General features: G+C 35.1%; 1 protein-coding gene across 1 annotated transcript in view; it reads left to right on the plus strand.

Annotated features, from left to right (window-relative positions):
* CEP112 (centrosomal protein 112) overlaps positions 1 to 20,225 on the plus strand; it is a 398,072-nt gene that overhangs the window by 88,914 nt on the left and 288,933 nt on the right. The window contains exons 13-17 of the mRNA XM_041725032.1: positions 8,916 to 9,070; positions 9,379 to 9,508; positions 10,306 to 10,398; positions 11,149 to 11,208; positions 19,483 to 19,562. Of these exons, the coding sequence (XP_041580966.1) occupies positions 8,916 to 9,070; positions 9,379 to 9,508; positions 10,306 to 10,398; positions 11,149 to 11,208; positions 19,483 to 19,562 (518 nt within the window). The remainder of the gene's footprint in view (positions 1 to 8,915; positions 9,071 to 9,378; positions 9,509 to 10,305; positions 10,399 to 11,148; positions 11,209 to 19,482; positions 19,563 to 20,225) is intronic.

Raw genomic sequence — 20,225 nt, forward strand, 5'->3', positions numbered from 1 at the left:
GCTCACATTTTTGTGGAAGTGACAGCCAGTAAAGAAATATAAATGTCCAGAGGTGTTAAGTGCTCTGATGAAAAAGAATTCAATGTAAGACACACTTTGTAAATGGGGGTGATTTTGTCCTCAAGAGGGTGAGATTGGTTGTTGGGATAAAAAGCTTTGGATATTATAATGGTTTGTGAACCTCCATTGGACACAGTTTATAAATGGTAAGTCTGCGGTATTAAAATTTCATGGTAGGGAACAATTAAAAGAAAATATATCTAAAGAGTCTCCTTATTAAGGGGGCAAAATTAAAAGAAAAAAATAGGCTGAGCTGCACTGGTGTAAGGGGATAGGATAGAAGAGGTGCTACCACAGGTAAGGCAGTCATGGAAAGTCTTTCTGAAGGTGGGGTGTTTACAGAGAGATCCAAGGAAGTATTGGAGGGAGCCATGTGGTTATCTGGGAACAGCATTTCAGGCAAAAGGAACAGCCAGTGCAAAGATCCAAACACTGGGATGTGTTGGGCATGTTCTGAAAACAGCAAGGGGGCAGTGTAGACCGAGCAGTGGGAGTAGAAGGGGGAGTGGCAGGAAAAGCAGATAGGGCACAAATCAGACAAAGCTGTATAGATGGTTCTAACTGATTCTTCGTTTGTTGTGGTTGTTGTTTTGTTTTTGTTTTTTAAACAGCTTTACTGAGGTATAATTTATATATTACAGAATTATTTTAAAGTGTACAATTCAGTGAATTTTAAATATATTTGTATTGAATTTTTAATGGGTTGAGCACAAGGAGGTGATTCCATCTGACTAATATTTTAAGCATTTCTCTCTGGCCCTGTGCAGAGAAAGAAGTGTAAGGCCCAAGAATGGGAGCAGGGAGACCGATTAGGAAGCTAATTTTTATACTCTAGATAAGAAAGGGGCTGGCATGGACATAGGTATCAGCAGGCAAATGATGATGCTGTTCAGTGCAATGTTGGAGGTGGATCAGGTTTATTGGGGTAAAAAATAAAATCAAGAATTTATTTTCTGGATAATCAGTATAACGATGCATTCAAAGTCACGAACAAACACCAAACTTGTATCTGAAATACATTTTTTGTCATCTGAGCATGCTAAATTTTTGCAAACATGAATTAAACATTGTAATTTTGTAAGTTGTAATTTGTGAAACATATTGATTGCCTAAAACGTTGACTATGTAGTTATATTTTATTAAGTAATATAAGAGCAATATTTTTCACAGTGGAATTTTTAGTTTTTATACATTTGGGATGTAAAGAAAAGTGATGCTTTGGAGCTAAGCGGTTATTGTCAGGGAAACTTCATTCTATTTTTAATGAAAGTTGAAGTTAAAAATTAGCATTCAAACCTTGTCATTAGGTAACAGTAAATATAGAGAAAAATGGACAGAGTCTGTCAGCAGGATTGAATTTAAGAATCATCAAAACTAGACAGATCTTGCTGAGCAGCTCCTGATTTAATAATTAAATAAGATAGAGTTCAAGGCATGGCTTAAGATGAAAGACGGGACTGTCACTGAGAATTAGTTTCTCTGTTTGTTCTTTCAGGCTTTTTTCTTTTCTTTTCTTTTCTTTTCTTTTCTTTTCTTTCTTTTCTTTTCTTTTCTTTCTTTCTTTTTTTGTTGAGTCTTGTTTTTTTAAATTGCCATTTGTTTTAAGCAGATGACTTATATAGATTATTAGACTTATGTCCTTTGATATTGGCAAGGATTTTCATGTGTGAAATTCATAAAACATGTAAACAGTGAATTTTTAAAATAAGATATTAGAACTTATAAATATGAAAATTAGAGCAAAATTACCAGATGCTTGGGAAGGTGACAGCTGTAAAATATAGGGCTCTATTCATATCAGCACTTAGACACACTGGAAGTCTGTGGATGGCTTTGTTGAGATTTTAGGCTCTGTTAGTGGAATTCTTTACTTTTTCCTGTATAATGGATCCTGCTGGCAATCTTGTGAAGTCTATGTAGTCCTTCTCAGAAAAATATTTTTAAATTTAATAAAATGTTAAGATTACAAGGAGAAGAGATTTTATTGAATTACAGTTATGGAAATACTAGTAAGTCAAAGTCATGATAAAGTAATATATATGTTTCTAAACTAATGCAATAAATATCAAGATTTAAAAGTGGGCCTAATAATTATTGTAACTTTTGAATAAGGATGAAGATAAACAATATTTATTGTTATCTTCAGCTATGATTATCTTCAGCTATGATGGACTATACAAATATCTATGATTTCTGTTAGTCATAGGTGTTGCTAAATACTACTTTGGTTTGTTGACTATATTCTTAGGTGAAGAGAAATGCTGAAGGTCAGTTAAAGTAGTGAAAATTAAGATGATATTTTCTTTTCCATTCTAATTTCCTGACACTCTGAATTGTGTTCATGTACCTGTATCAAGGCTAAAAGCCTCAACCTTAAAGAATATCAAAGGGCCTTAGACATCTGAGAATTTTATTAGCCATTATTAACTGTTGTTAGTAGGGACATGTGATAATTCATGGAGCAACTCATCTCCTCTCTGAGATGACCTTTTGTAGTTGCCACCAGCATTTCTTCTCCCAGCCTCATAATTATAAAGAAACCCCCAAACCCCAGTTCATCATTTTGAGTTAAATGACGATTTTTAAAAAGCAGATTTAATTTTTTTAAAACAGTATTAAATTTACAGAAAATTTGAGAAGATAGTACATAGTTTCCATATATGCCATACTCGGTTTCCTTTATTAACATCTTCCATTCTTTTGGCCCACTTGTTACAACAAATCAATCAGTACTGAGTATTATTATCTAAACTCCCTAGTTTATTCAGTTTTCCTTAATTTTTATGTAATGTCCTGTTGTCCGGGATCTCATGCAGGATGTCACATTACATTTAGTTGTTACATCTCCCTAGTTTACTCTTGGTTGTGGCAGTTTCTCAGACTTTCCTTGTTTTTCATGATCTCAATATTTTTGAGGAATGTGGGTCAGGCATGTTGTAGAATGCTCCTCTATTGGATTTTGTCTCATGTTTTTCATATGATTAGACTGGGGTTACGGGTTGAAGCAGTAGGATCCCACAGGTGTAATGTTTTCATCACATCATATCAGTAGTATGTGAAATTAATGACATTACTTTAAAAAGAAAAGATTTTATTTGAGAGAGAGAAAGAGAATAAGACCATGTGCAATCAGGGGGAGGGATGGGAACAAGCAGATTCAGTGCTGGACATGGAGCCCAACTTGGGACTTGGTCTCATGACCCCAAGATCATGACCTGAGCCAAAGTCAAGAGTAGGACGCTTAGCTGACTGAGCCACCTAGGCACCCCAGTGGCATCACTTTTGATACTAATCTTGATCACCTGGTTGAGGTCGTGTTTGTTAGGGTTTTCACCATAAAGTTACTCCCACCTTTCCATACTGTCCTCCAAGGAAGAAAGTTACTATGTGCAGTCCATGCTTAAGAAGCAGGGAGTTATGCTCTTCATACTTGAGGATGGAATATCTATATAAATTGTTTGAAGTTTTTCTGCATGGGATATTTGTCTCTTCTTTCTCATTTATTCATGTGTTGAATCTTTTATTTATATCAGTATGGACTTATGGATATTATTTATCTTATACTCTGGGTTATAATCCAATATTCCTTCATTTTTTTGCTCAAATTGCTCCAGCTTTAGCCATTGGGAGGTCTTTCACGGGGCTCCTGTGCCCCTTTGACATATCCCCATCAATGTGGATACTGTGAAGAAGATATTAGAAACCAAGAACTGTATGCTAGGTGTGCTCATTACTGATGGGGTGTCTTTTCTTTTATTCTCTTTTACCTGATGGAGCAAGAGAGCATATGTGCATATACTAAACTGTGTACACATGCATTGCTATAAACATTTCTATATGTAACCGTCTGTATGTATATTAAGCTAAACATAATTTCTTACTGATGTCTGTAAGTCTAATAAATTACCACATGCAATGTTCTAGCCTTTTCCCAATGTGTATCTGTAAATTCCCAATCCAACAGTGGAAATTTGGCTTCCACCACCTTCCTTAATTGTTACCTAACTGTTGAATTCCAGTATACATGTATACCAGTATCAGAATTATTAATCCATACCCCTGTAGGAACCAACTTTGAGTATAGTGCTTATGAGCAGTTACTTTTTGCTTTTGGTCTTACAAATTCCACTCATTTTAAAATTGCTTAGACTGTCACCTTTCCCCCATCCCTTCAATGAGTGTTTTTCATATATTTGTGCTATAACCAGATACTCTTGTCATAGCCTGTATTTTTCTCTGAGATTCCCAAATTTCTAAATTATTTTTTAACTTTGCATAACATAGGGTTCATTTTTTTTGTGCTTTAAAATTCCATGTGCTTTGACAATAAATCTTCTCATGTATCCATCATTATAATGTCATACATATTTTCACTGTTCTAAAAAATCATCTGTGCTGTAGTCTTTGCATCCCTAGCCCTTCTCCCTAGAATCCCTGGGAACCACTGATCTTTTTTTTACTGTTTGCGTAGTTTTGTCTTTTTCAAAATGTTATGTAATTAGAATCATACAGTATGTATCCTTTTTAGACTGATTTCTTTCACGAAGCAATTATACACTTAAGGATTCTTCATGTGTTTTTGTGGCTTAAAAGCTCATTTCTTTTTATTGCTGAATAACATTCAGTTATATGGATGTATCATTGTTTGTTTATCCATTTATCTATTGAAGTGCATCTAGTTTATGTCCAGTTTTTGGCAATGATGAATAAATATTCACTTAGAGAGTTTTGCAGACATAGTTTTCAAATCAATTGTGACTCAAATCATTTGCAAATTCACTACAGGAAGTATAACCAAAACAAATCAGTGCATAAATATGTACTGTAAAATATTTGTGAAAGTTACTATATACATTATTTTTAATAGCCAGACACTGAAAACAACCCATCAATAAAATGGATAAATTATTTTGTGTATATTTACACAAGGAAGAGCTATATATAGCAATGAAAATGTTTTAATTACACTATACCTCATCACATGGATGAATCTTTTAGATATACAATATGCATGATGGAGCCTGACCCAAAAGAGTACTCTATGATTCCATTTATAGGAAACTCTACAAAACCAAAGTTAATTTTTTTGTGATGGAAGTCAGAGTAGTGATTGCCTTTGTGGAGAGGATGACAATAAGGCTTCAGAATGGCTGATCATGTTTACATCTTGTAGTGGCTCATGGATATTTTCAATTTGTAAATAGCTATTAAAACATATACTTAGAATTTGTATATCTTTTGGCATATTTCAATAAATTTAAGACATAAGATAAAATATGTCACTTTTTTTGCTACTCTACATAGTTACTGAGTTACCCTTTCTAATTTTTAGCTCCTATCGGATTTCAAATGTTTGTGTGTAAAATTCCAACATTTGTGTCTCCAGTCCTGCTGTCTTATTCTATCAGTTGCATAACCGAAGGCCCATTGGTTATTTTATAATTGCCTAATATGTAACTTGTTGAAAATCCTGTTTTTATTTCCTACCAAAGCAGAACTCTTTGCTGAGCTTTCTCTTAATTCCCTGTGCTATAATACTCTTGGCATATTAAATTTTGAGCCTGGAAGATTTATAATTCTTGCCATTTGTCATCTCCTTTACTTGGTCTTTTACTTAATCATACTATTATTTACTACTCCAAACATTTTCTTGGATCTTCTCTCTTCCCTTCTGTTTCCACAGCTACCACTTGAGTTCAGGCCATTGTTGCCTCATTCTAAGACCCTTCTAGTAACCTGCTAGTTGCTTTCCCTGTCTCCTCTTGTTCTGTATCCCATAAATGCAGTTTGTCCCATTTACCCATGATTGAGAACTTTAATTACTAATCTAATGCCTGTTATAAGTTCTGCTTATAAGCCATGCCCATTCAGGAAATGCAGCCCCCTCTTTCGAGCGCCACCTTTGAATTCACAATATGGGAAGGTATTCTTTGCACACAAGGTAATCTCTTTGTCATTAACTATACAGTTACTTGTTCCTTCCTTGATCCTATATTCCCTACCTGGAATTCCCCTCTACACTGTCACAGCCTGCAGAGTAATGATTTGACGGCATCTTTTTTCCCCGCATGACTTTTTACCCCATTTTGAGGCTTCTGTTATTTGTATTCTTTACACTTCTTTGTATTCAGTTTAAAAAATGGTTACTTTGCCTAAATATTGTTGTCCTTAAGGTATTTCAATTTTTGTCTATATGCTTTCCCTTAAATTTATTTTATTTACTTTGGGTCTATTTTATGTAAGATACCATGAGTGTTAGGAAAATGCCTTAAAAATACATAATAAGAATAAAATAATAATAAAAAATAATAAAATCAATAACTGTCTTACTCTGTAAGAGTATATATGAGTGAGTTCTGTTGCATTTATTATTCTTTCTACAGGCATTGTAAGTCTTCTTAGTGTTGTTTATTTCCCTGAATTGACCTCAGTCATAATTTGCTTCCTGTGGATGTGGCTTTCTGTGATTTTTCACCGAGCCCAGACTTTCCTGTTTATTCTTTCATGCCACATTATGTTCAGAGATGCTATAGTCACAACTTGTATATAAGTTATTGTTGAACTAAACAACAGATTATTTGCATCCCACTTAGTTTGGATAGCTTTGTTCTGATGATATTTTCTAAGATCTCCAGCCATGGGTTGTGCTTTCTTGGAATATTCCTGCAATTCTGTGTAATCATTTCATTTTGCAGACCTTCCTCATGTATTTTGAGTTATGTAACATATTCCTGATAGATTTTTAAATTTCAGTATCTAGGCCATTCTACATGTTGATTTCTGTTTTTTTCCCTTTTGATTCTGATTTTTTACATGCCTGGTGTTTTCTGATTGAATGCTAGACATTGTGTATGAAAGATAATAAATGCTCTGGATGATGGTATCTTCCTCCAGAGAGCTGCCACCCTAACCTTTGAGAGGCATCTGGTGTAGTGACAGCTCCCCCTTGACTCATTCAGGGACCAAGGTAACTCAAGGCTAGGTTGTAGTCCTTGGTTTACCTCTGACTCAGTCCTACTTCTGGTGAGGCCTTCTACACAGTTGAAGGTGAAAGTCTCTGATGAAGTGACACTGCTGAAAACTCTAGTCTGCATTTCAGAACATTTTCTCTGGGTTTCTTACCTGTCTGCCCTGTAAATGTTAGGAATTTGGCAAATTCCTTAAGGAGAAGACTGCTTGTGTAGTGCCCCCCTTCTCTCAGGGATCTTGGTTCCTCAAGTCCTGGCTGCCAAGGCCACCCCCTGCTCTACTGCTTTTCCTCATCCTCATTTGCCGAGACTGCAGAATGCCTCAGAGGTAAAAGCAGCTTATGGAATGTTGTCTCATCTCCCTGAAGTTTTTTTCTGGCCCTCTTAAGTCCTAGCTGCGTTGGAGGTTCTCTCATGCTTTCAAATTGATTTTCTCTTAGTGTCTTTTGGGTTTTTCAGTTGTTCTCAGTGCAAGTGTGATCTGCAGCAAGCTTCTCCTTCCTACACAGAGCTAGAAATTCCTAAGATTTATTAAGACAGAGTTTCATTTCTGTTTCTAGTATATCTTGTCTCTTTTGGGTCATTTCCAAAGAGGAGAGAGAATAAAAATCATTTTTATTCTGCCATTTAAAATTGGAAGGCCAAGGATGTATTTTTTTCTTTGTTTCTTCCAGTCAATCGATATTTAGGAAACAAGGAGATTTTAGAATATGTATTGGAAAATTGAGCTGTCTTCTAAAAGGAACTTCCAAAGCCGAGGGATCATTAATAATGAGGCAGAATGAATAGGATCCATGGAGAAGAAATCTGAGCATCTGATATGTGTCAGACTCTGGGCTAGGAATTGTATGTATTTTCTGTATACCCTACCTATATACCATGTTTTTGCATTAGAAGTAATTATTTTCCTTTCTCAAATTCAGAAGTTGTTGCTTCCAAAATTTAAATTATATATCTAAATTCATATTATAATGAAGAAAGGATGGAATGAATAAAGAATGTTAGGGTTGTAATATTCTTTGATGCTTAAACTTTATTTTAAATGTTTATCTTAGAATGAGCATAAAAGGATACCAATTGATTGGAACATCATCCTAACCTTTTCTAATTGCTCACACTTACTGGGAGTGTAATTGTTAAAATGAAAATCAATTGTCCTATCAGCTAATGCCTGCTTACCCTAATTTTAGATAAAGTACCTAGTCATAAACACCTTGATCTAGTTTTATAATGATGAAAAATTCAAAGTAACTTAAACATCATAGAGTAGGGGAATGATATAATTATGTGATGATTTTGGAAGACTTTGGAAAATGCACTGCTTTTGATAAAATGGTAAGTAAATAAAAATATGAAACAGTTTCACTCACTAATACTGCAACTATGTGATAAAATATTTTTATACACTTATGTGATAATATAGGTATCACTTTTTAAAATAAAATTTTTAAGAAGTTTCTAGAACTTCAAGTGAAGCCTAAAGAACATTGCCAAGTACTTACCTAACAAATACACATTTATAGTTGCATAAAGAGAACGTAACCTTTGTGAGGATAAGGACTTCATCTTTCTACTGGTTTGTCCGTAGATGCTGGAATAGTATCAGATTCAGTAAGTAAATATTTTTTGAATGAATGAAATGAATGAATAGCTAAAAGCATATGAGCATGATGGTCTTACTCTTATGGGAGAAAGCATTCTTTTTTTTTTTTTTTTAAAGATTTTGTTGAATTAGAGGTTGGTTTAATTTTTACCAGTATGATTTATGATACATTTAATTTCTGTGTTCTTATCTCTAATAGGGTATATTTTCTTCAGGCTACTTAATGATACGGAGATGTTATAAAGTCAGTCAGAGGCTTTCCTAACATTGACCTATTCTTTCAGAACCAGGTGGTCAAGGAACTGGAGTCCCGGGTCCAGCAGCTGACTGGAGAAGCGGAGAACAGTAACTTACAGAGACAGAAATTAATTCAAGAAAAATTGGAACTTGAAAGATGTTACCAGATAACATGTAGTGAATTACAAGAAGTAAAGGCAAGGTATTGTCTAAAGTCAGATATCCATCAGGTGTGGCTGTAAAGTACTGATATTAACTGTAAAAGTTATTTATAAAGTTAATCACTCCTGTGCATTTAACCTTGGGCAGTTTCTAGCATAAATATTGCCATTTGTTAATTTTTAAAGTCCCATTTAATATAAGGAGCATAATGTTTAAGAACAGTTGATTAAAATGTGAATACTTACTGGATATATTCAAAGATAATGCATTTGAATTTGGTTCACTAAAAAATTTCATTTTAGATATTCTAAATGCATTGGAAGTATATTTTATTCTCATTGCTTTTAGGCGCAACACACTCCATAAAGAGAAAGATCATCTCGTAAATGATTATGAACAAAACATTAAACTATTACAAACCAAATATGATGCTGATATAAACCTTCTGAAAAAGGAGCATGCTCTTTCCGCTTCTAAGGTATTATATGCTAGTAGATATAGCCATACAAAGTAGTTATTTACCTGACTCAGCACAGAGCCATAGATGGCCATGTGGAAGCTAACAATTTGGCATTTGAAATTAGTCTCTTTTTTTGCTTTATTCTTGAAATAACTGAAATTTTAAGAATTATTGGTATTTAAAATACTGAAAATGATGTGTCTAATATAGAGCATAATATATTTAATAAACTAAATTCTACTATAAGTTAATCCTTTTAAGTACCAAAGTTTTTTAAAGGAGGAAACATAGAAAAATTCAAGTAGAAATGCTCAATTGTGTTAATAATACATTTTTTAGGGTAACTATATACATTATTATTATTATTTTAAAATCCAGTCATGCTTTAGTTTTCCTGTCATCACATACACATACATACAGGAGCCTATAGACACCCTTACTGGCACCCACACACTTTTGTGTCAGATACTGAAACTCTCCACAAAGAGAATCCTATAGCTACAATTCTAAGGTAGTCAGTTACTTGCTATTTCATGAATTAAGTATTCCAGTGGATTTCTTTTAAAATTAAAATTTAGAAGATTTTCTGTAAGCCTGTTATCTTTACATTAGTATTATATTTTTGTAACTTTAAGTACTGGGCAGAATTTATATTTTGCCTTTAAAGATTAATTTTTAAACCTAAAAAAACTGTCATTCAGATTTATAGATGATTTTAATCCCGACTAAATGTTTAATCGGGGAAAAAAAAGTAAATTATTCAACCAGAAGTTGTAGGATGGTACTGTTTTTCATTATTCTTAAAATTCTTGTAGGCATCTGGTATGATGAAAGAACTAGAACAGAACATCTGTCAATTAAAACAGCAGCTCCAGGAATCAGAACTTCAAAGAAAGCAACAACTGAGGGTGAGTCTTATATGTTTATTCAGAGCAGTGGCTCAGACTCACCTTTCCTTTTCTTGATCGTGTCTATCAATAAGTCAATTAAGAAAAAACCCCACAGATATGCAAGTAGCCATTTGTTTCTTTTGTTGCATTGTATCATTTTTCATTTTATTTATTTTAACAAAAGTAGCTGCTAATGGGATATAGAGAATAAAGGATAATAATTTTATTGAATAGTCATTTTAGATTCATTTAAAAAATAAACCCTATTTAAATACATTATTATTTTAGAATAATTTCCTTCTTATTATTTTAGAATTTCCTTCCTTTAAATTACTCTATACCAGTCTCCATATTTTCTCTTTCTCCCTCACATCTTCTAGATCTTTCCCTTTCTCTCATGGTCAAAAATTGCCAAAGACTGACAGATGATATCATTTCAAATGTATTATTTCTATACTGAGTTAGTTGATTACTTTTAAGTAACCTCCTAGTCCTAAGGGCCAGAAAGGTTCTCTTAAACTGTAAAGTAAGCCCTTTTGAGAGTAGTAATATCTTCAGATAACTGAGGTTTAGTGTTCTGCATTCACATAAAGCTACTCCTATTTCTATTTATAGTTTAGAAGATTGGACAGGTAGGGGTCTCATAACAATATATAAAACTTTCGTAAAGTTTGTCATCAGGTAGATTGATTTCCTTATATTACAAATTGTATTGACTCTAGTAGCAACTCTAAGTACAAATAAAAGTTAAATATTTATTATTCACAGGATCAAGAAAATAAGTTTCAAATGGAGAAAAGTCATTTAAAACGCACCTATGAGAAAAAGGTAATATGTTTTGTGGGACACTGTAAGACATTTAAAGTAGCCAATGAGGCAATTGAGAATGAGGGCTGGTTTTTATGAAGCCATGCATTCTAGCCTTAAAAAATCATTAATTTCTTAAGTTTATTTCAGCTAGCCAGTGATCCAATTTTGCTTCATTTTTTCATGCTCATAAATGGCTTCTTTAGGTTATGAACTGTATTAATGTAAAAGCACCCCTTGTATATTATGTAATGCATGAGGAGTATTATGGTGTTAAACTCACATAATAATGCTTTGAAATTATATATTTTTTCTACCAGTTTAAAAATATGATACAATTGAGGGGAGCTATTTGTATTCTGTTGTATCATATATGTCATAATGCTGAATATTTAATCAAAGAATATAAAACAAAGAATTATCTACTACTTAAAAATTTCATTAATAATTGTTTCTTGTCATTTAGAACAGTGACTAATTCTACTGCATATGCCGGCATCCCTGTTATCAGTAATAACTGGGGGTTTATTGACATACTTTAACACCTTTGGCAATAAAATGCAGAGTTCTATAGGTTTGTGACTTTTATACTTCAGTTTTGAATTTGTTGTTAGCTATATGACATGGAAGGTAAAATAGTTGAAATAACAAAGATTTTATTGTTACTTTTGTAATTATTTACTGTTGTAATATTAACCAAATCAATCTATTTGTAAAATACCCACTTAATGGAAAATGAGTAAAACATTAACCCTTCACGCAATATGAATTAAAATTAAACAAGTTCTATAGCACGTTATTTTTTTTTTTTAAGATTTATTTACTTATTTTAGAGAGAGAGAGCAGGAGTAAGGGGCAGAGGAAGAGGGGGAAAGAGTCCTAAGCAGACTCTGTGCTAAGTGTGGACAAAGCCCAACGCGGGGCTAGCTCACAATCTGAGCTGATTGTGAGCAACCTGAGCAATCCACCAAGAGCAGATTGCTTAACCGACTGAGCCACCCATGCACTCTGTAGCACAACATTCTTAAAACACTTTGTATATCTCATCTTAGTCACTCAGCAGATATTCATTAAGTGCTTTCATTGGGCAGGATATCATAGGAGGTGCTAGGATAGGGGAGAGGATTGAGGATGAATTAGCACAGATACTGCCTTCCAGGAGCTTAATGTCTAGGAAGAATGTCTATGTCATTTGGAAGAGTGAATATTTCTACTGACATGTTGATCTGAATACATGACCTTTAAAATTATAATTTTCTTAGTGCTAAAGTTTTTTTGTTTTTTGTTTTTGTTTTGCTGCTGTTTTAATATACTCTCAATACAGGGTCTTAAATATATTTCATGTCTACAAAATGATATCTGAACAAGAGAGGGAAATACTGCTTTCATTGAAATAAAGATTTTTTTTTTAGTTTTTACTGTTGAGCCATGCAGCTTCATAAATATTTTACTTACTAAAAAGAGGATATATGTTATTATAAGCTTTATCCCCACTGTATAAGGCATCCTCTGGGTGTCCTTATTAGTCCATTGTTCATTCTTTGGGCAGATGTCTGGCTTCCTGTTCATTAAGGAACACCTTCTTGGCCTCCTGCTTCATTAAACTCTGTGGTCAGCCCTCTTCCTGAGATGGTATCTGGGTACCTGTGAGATAGGGAGAGAGGCAGGTAGCAAAGAGAAAGGCCTGCATTGACTAATTGTGAACAAATGTGTCCCTATCCCAAACTCCTGTAAACCCTCCTGAGGACTATTAGAGAGCTGGAGAGACCGTCTTTCTGCTACCACTGTCTTTTCTTGGCCCGTTAGCCACAAAGGACATGGAAGTTTCTGGGTCAGCCCCTCTGCCTGGCAGACACACTTGAGAAACAGTGTCAGTGCTCAGTTGGTCCCTGTCTGGACCTTCCACCCATTCCTGTTCCATTTCACGGTAGGGAGGGACCTAAATTCTTTTTGTTAGGCATCCTACCTACAGCTTTTCCCTTTCTACAAAGTATCAGTTGGCCTTAGCTTTTTAATAATGTAACTAGTTAGAGTATGTTGTTTTCAGTGTAAAGTGTTTAAAATACTAGCAGTCTTAAAAAGAAAAATAAGCGCAATTGTTTCCATCTCGTATGTTCTAGTTCTAACACTATTTATACTGGAAGAAAATGTTGCTCAGCATGTCACTTTTTGTTTTACAATTAATTCCACAATCTCTTCCTTTTAAATTGACATCTGTTCTTCTTTCTTTATTAAACCTGCTGTGATTTCAGTCCTTGAAGATTGGATGTCTCGTACCCCCCTCAGGGAATATCCTTTTTGACTGCGCAGTGAGCTGACATAGGTCTGACATAGTCCTGGACTGTGGAAGTTGTAGCTAAATGCGTTGTATAGGTTTTTTGTTTGTGAGCCAGTGTTACAGGTGTGCACATTCAATAACTTTTGGTAGAAAACATAGTTTGGAATATCTGCTTGGGAGGAGGAAATGCCATCTGAGTGACATTATTTCCTCACACCAATAAGAAAGCAGCATGAGGGATCCTAAGTTGTCTTTGAGGTAAGAGAAACAGCATCAAATGCTGTCCCTAATTTAGGCACACACACATTATCTAATGGTTTTTATTGATCTCCAGCGGCTATTGCCTGCTCTTAAGATCTTTGAACATCAAACAAATAATAGGTAGTAAAACTACATGTCATTGTTTGATGGAGTGTCCTAATCTGTTAAATCAGGAAATGGTTAGGCTAAATGATTTTACTAGCAAGGAAACACCTGCCTCCTACAAATAACCTATTGCTTGTTTTCCAAACAGGCACCAAAGAGTGAAAGATGGTGCTGTTCACCTAAAGAAGTTCATAAGACAGATGTTGAGCATGTATATTCTAAAATGTGCTAGAATTAAAATACCTGCTTATAATTTCTCTAATGTAACTTTGTAACAGATGAGATATAAAGTCTGCTGGAGTTCAAAACCATCAAAAATAGTATTCCAGTGTTTTGCATTCGCTTATAATTCTTTTAATTAGGTTAAAATAAGTTAAAGTGTTCAGTTTTACACATAAAATATCATGTAATATTTTCCAACCACTACAGGCGTGATTTTCTTGCCTTGAGTGGAGTTTTAAACAGTGCAATTGCTCTGTGAAAGGACTTATGGAAAGAAGTTGTGTAGTCCAGTGCCCACATTTCTCCTGTAGGGAAGCTGAGTTAGAGATAGGATGGAGTTAGCCAGATAGTCGATAATGTAGGTGAGCAGCATTTCACTGCTCCTTCCTAGGCCGGGATGTCTGCCACTGTGGATCTTTGTCCTTATGCAGAGCAGAATCTCTTTCTTATTTATATAAGTACTCCTTTCTTGATTACTTAAATTCTTGGGTTGCAAGGGAAATATTCATAATATTTTACATATGTTTACATACATTTTACATATATTTACATACATTTACTAATGTTCAGTAATTGTGCTTATGTCTAGTTCAATCAATTATTTACAACAAACCCTCATGTTGGGGAATATATGCTGTATCTTCGACTTTCTGGTTTGTATTTTCATTATTCAAGTTATTAAAATTCATTTTTGGTATTAACCATATAGAGTAGGGAAAGGATTACAAGATCAGGTCAGATTATTCTCCATTGCCTTGAGTACATTAAAAAACAAGGATTAACAGCATTATCTTTATCATGGCAACTATCTGGAATATAGGTAAAAACTAAAAATAAAATCCAACAAGGCTCTTAACCACACAAGTATATTCAATTAGTCACAGATAAACAAACAATTCTTGTGTGGGCCAGGTATTGTGCTGGGTGCTGGGGATATAGAAATAAATGAGGAAGAAACAGCTTCTAGCTTTAAGGACCCTTCAGGTCAAAAGTCTGTGCATCAACACATGTATGTTTACCACAGAGGGAAGTCTCTCCTTCTCCCCCTCATGTAGTCCCATTTCTGCTTCAGAAATGGTTCCAGTGCTTTTAGGGGCAATAAATCAGATCAAGGTGCATGTGTTAGCACACTGACCAGCATCAGGAAGTCACAGCTGCAAGCCTGACACAGGTTAAGATTGAATAGAGAGTGATAAAAAGCACTTTTACAAGAGTTCCAATTCTTAGCAACTCAGCAGCCGTCTTCGGAAAGGGCAGCCAGTCTACATAAGGGATTTACTGTATTGGGCCTTCACTGTCACTTTGGGTCTTCATAATGATCTGGACTTTTCAATAAAATGTTTAGGTATGTTCACTCCAAGAAGATAATAGTAATAATTTTTAACATTTGTGGAATTTTTATTATGCTCCTAATATCGTCCTAAGAGCTTTACATGGAGTAATTTATTACCTTAACACTATTATTAACCCATGACAACTTTTAAAATATAGTTACTGTTAACCCTATTTTTTCAGGGGATGGAACAGAGGCACAGTGTTAAGTAATTTATGGAGGAAGAGGGAGGAAACCCATGCAGTCTGACTCCTGGGCTCGCACTCATAATCACCATGTAATTTCAGATAGATTTTCCTTAAAGATGGGTAATTTTTTAAAGTTTTAACTTAAAGAGGTAAACCTTAGTTATGCTTTCATGCAGAGAGTTCTGAGTCCCGGAAACAAAGAAACCTAGCAGGGAACAGAGGGTAAGATCCTGGTAGTGCTGTGCATTGGCAGGACAGTCTGGGTAATGTAGATGTTGTGAGTGGCTGGTAATTTCACCTGCAGCTCCTTGTTCCTTCCCCACGTGGCCTCTGGCTTCAGAGTCCTGCAGAACTGGGCCAGGAGGTGTGGAGAGAAACCCCTCTCTCCACTGGCCGGGGGGCTCCTGGGGTCCCAGGCCAGAGCTGCAGCCCCGTGTGGGAGGCCCTACGAGCAGACACATGAAGGAAGTGAGCCAGGGGCCCTGCATTCTTGCTCAAGCACCAAATCTGAACAATAATGTTCTGTTTACAACTTAGTATAGAGCCATCCTGGGGTCTGTGGCAAAACCATGCAGAGCAAAGGAAGGAGTGTGCTCTGTCTTTTACCCCAAAAGAGAGCATCAAAAAGCTTCATCCATAGATTACCGGGAGATGCAATGTCTAGGAAGGAGGAACAGGATGGAGAGAAAGTGGAGGTAATTGCCATGTGAAGAGTGTGAGGAACCTGGAGACACCACCGCGGAGCTGACGTCCCTGTGGCAGCTGGCAAGGGGAGAGCCACTGCTGACAGGTGCCCAGCTAGTGATGTGGAGGACAGACCACCATGCTGCAGACTGCAGAGGACTGCAGAGATCAGATACGACCGCTGAAAACAGAAAATTAGCAGACAGCAATCGGTATTGCTGAAGGGGGCTCAGAATCAATTCACACAGAAAGATAGGTAGGAAAGAACTTTTTGGAAGGCCTGTGGATACAGACTAAGAAGATTCACCCTCTATCAGATAAAAACCATCAAAGAGAGCCTCAGTACAGAGAGTGGTTTTATAAGTCTTCAGGCTGGAGTGAGAAGGGGTAAAGGTCAGGTCAGTTTAGTTTCCTTGGTTGCAAATCGAAATGTCTTAAGACAGCAGAGTGACACATGTTCTGTTGTTTGGCCAAAATGTGACTCGATAATCTCATATGCACACTTTTCCTTCGTGTGCAAAGACAACAGCTGACCTTCGTGGATGTGTAAAGTCTCAGAGAGAGATCACTGAGATATTCCTTTTGAAAATAAAATTGCTATTAAATGTACTTTCATCCCCCTAAGGATAAGCAAAACATTGAATCAAATAAAACAAAAAATTAAGAATAAAAGAAATGTGCTGAATGCCACAGTTAACTAAAATTTTTTAGTTAATAGTTGAATTTAATTTAAATGTTTATTGTGTACATGATATAAAATAATGCAGATGTCAGAAAAATATCTTGAGAGAAGAGATGTGTAGTTAAAAAATGTGAAAATGACTGGATCAAATTAATCAGATTATTTAAAAAAACAAAATGGATGGGAGAAGAGGTAAATGTGCTAAGCTATTATTTAACAAAAATAGGACACAGAAATTAGTTTTTTGCTTGTTGACTATTAGAGAAGTACACGTTAAAAATAATTGTGAAATGTTTATAGTATTACTGGTGAAATTAAAGACTGTATCTATGTCAATCTATCAGAACTTTAGAGAAGTTTGGAACAACAACAAAAAGCTGTATAAAAAAGGAACATAAAAAATCAGAGCGTAAAGAAAAATTGTGTAAATAAGAATATTGTAGTGATAGGAATAGATTCAATAATCTCCCCTAGTAAAAGAAAATGTATAATTTAGGTCAAAAGCCAGATCTGTGTGATATTTATAAGAGACTTAAAATTAATTAACAGAGGTAGCTTAAAACAGAAGGATAGGGAAGCATGTGTAAACAATAGAAATATTAATGTGGAGATGTTAACTTTCTTCTCAGCTGTCATTCCCCCATCTTCTACTCCAACTTTTCTTTGTGTTTTTATTTAGTTGGTGTTTGTTTTTTTGCTTAAGATATTTCAAGAAAGGATTTAACTGATATAAAAACATGTTTCCAGGGGTGCCTGGGTGACTCAGTTAAGCATCTGCCTTGGCTCAGGTCATGATCCCAGTGTCCTGGGATCGAGCCCTACATGGGCTCTATGCTCAGCAGGGGTCTGCTTCTCCCTTTCCCCGCCCCTTTTCCCCACTCAGGCTTGCTCTCTCAATAGGTAAATGAAATCTTTAAGAAAACAAAAACATATGTTTCCAAAATGTCCACATTGGGTCATCTCTGAGTTTAATTTGGGGCTTTAATTTCTTTGATTCCATACATGAAAGAGACCAATCAGTGTTGGAATGGTGCTTCTCTTGCTTTATTAATGAATGTATGCACTCCGATTTAGCATGCCTATTATGTGCCAAGCTTGTAACACATACCAGGAATCCAATATAAGTAAGATAATAATTTGAGTCTAGGACCTGGTAAAATTTTGGACAGTGGACTTTTTTCCTCATGTAAAGTAAAATAAATGTAATGGCAAAATTTTGTCAGGGAGGTTGGTTGCTCCTCGTTTTAATAAGGTAGGTATTTATGAGGTGTTTTAATTTTACCATTTAAAATATGGTGGAGAGGGGCCCTTTGTCTTTATTTTCCCAAGGACCTACCCTTGCTACCACCCTGTGTGTTTCCAGTTTTGTCTCACAGTAGCCAGTAGAAACTTTTTGATATTCTCATGGAATATGAGAATACAAATAAACTCATGGTAGATTTCCTCTCTCCTCTTTCTCCTTTCAGTTGACAAATGGTTGATTTTATTTATGTATTTGTTTTACTAAACCACCCAAAGGAGAAGAACATAAGAGAATTATCAAAGGAAGAGGTCAAAGAGTAAAAGGTTTTGAATTGGGGAGGTCTCTATCCAAACTAATACAAATAGCCAAGTACAGGCATTTTGGGCTAGCACTGAGTCAGTGTTTGTAAAGTGCATGTGTATGTGTGTAGGTATGTGTATTGTTGTTGTTGGTTTTGTGCTTGTCACTCCTCTCCCATCCCCTGTACCCTACCCACCAGTGGTGCTGTCAGCTTCATCTGGCTTGCCAGCATGTATGCAGCTGGTGTCCTCGCCCCACTAAGTGACTTGCATTTTCTTATCTACCTGCTGGCTCTGTACCCTCAGTTGTCTTGTGTGTGGAAGCAGGGCTGCCCTTTTACTCCTCTCTTTCCATCCAGCTATACCAAAGTCTCCTTTCCCTGCAGATCCATATAATGTCCATGTTGGATATGCTTATCTGTATTTGCGTGTGAAGTTTACTGTGAAGAGAAAGTTTTGGTTAGCCCTCATTATTCATGCCGCCATCCCACTGACTCAAAGGGTGCTGCATTTAGGAAAGAGATCCTTATGGTGGAGGGATTGTCTCCCAAACTCAGTGAATGGTTATACAAACCCTTCCCAACAGTGGAAGAGAGGGCTATTTCATCAAAACCTGTATATGTTTGCAAAATATAGACACATGATTTATTATATTCTCCTGAATCTTGTGAGATTCCTTTCCTTTGGCTAGTATGTAAATTAAAAAAAAACTTAACAAGTGACTGCTCCTTTTGAAGTTCTTAGGTATTGGTTTATTTTACAGGAAATCCACACATAGGTAGACTCAAAACAATTAATAACTTTGACCAGAAAATTGGTTTTGGAAGTATAATATTGAAATAGTTGGATGGTAAATGATTATGACTAAACAAGTCTCTATCTTGAAATATCTAAATCTAATTTTACATTAAAAATAGATTTAAGATGACCATTTCATTGTTTGTATTTCTCCTCTGAGTACTTGTCTTCTGATAACTTTTACATATCTTCATCATGGCAGATTCATGACTTGCAGAGTGAACTTGATAAAGAGAAAGAAGATGCTCAAAAGAAAATCCATAAATTTGAGGAAGCACTGAAGTGAGTAAAATTGTAATATATTTAATTAAAAAATACTCTTATTCTAGACTGTGAGCCACATTAAGCAACTAGAACTTAAACATCCTATTTTTATGAGTCTTTCTGTGGTTTAGTGTGAATTGGTTTCCTACCATGAATCTCTATTTTTTGAATTTTATTACTAGCCAGCACATTTTTTTTTTCAGAAAGGAAAAATCGGTTCATCTGTTTTTAAGTGATAGGAATGTAAGAAAATAGAACTTAGTGGTTTTAGATGCTTTCTTCTTCTTAAATGAAAACAGATTAAAAAGAAAAAAACCCAAGATTTAGGTCTTAGGACATTTAGAAATTCCTCTGTAGATTTTTTTTTTCGTAGAAATTTGGGTAATGAAATGTTCTAGTTGTTATATTTGAAAATGGACTATTACATAGGCATTGTTTGGAAAAGATTTTGTCTCATGATATAACACTTAAATCTACATATTAAAGTATCAGATTGTGTTTGTCTTCTTCATTCATTTACTAGGTTGATTAGGTTCTACTTATCAGTAGGTCTTATCATTTAGTTTTTAGCTGAAAAACATTGATTTAGTCAATAAATATTGAGTTTCCACCATGTGTCAGGCAACGTGTAGTCCCTTCCCAGAGGACATTAGAATCAATTGGAAAGATATTCAAGAACTT

Source organism: Vulpes lagopus, chromosome 12 (genome assembly GCF_018345385.1).
Source record: "Vulpes lagopus strain Blue_001 chromosome 12, ASM1834538v1, whole genome shotgun sequence".
NCBI lineage: Eukaryota > Metazoa > Chordata > Mammalia > Carnivora > Canidae > Vulpes > Vulpes lagopus.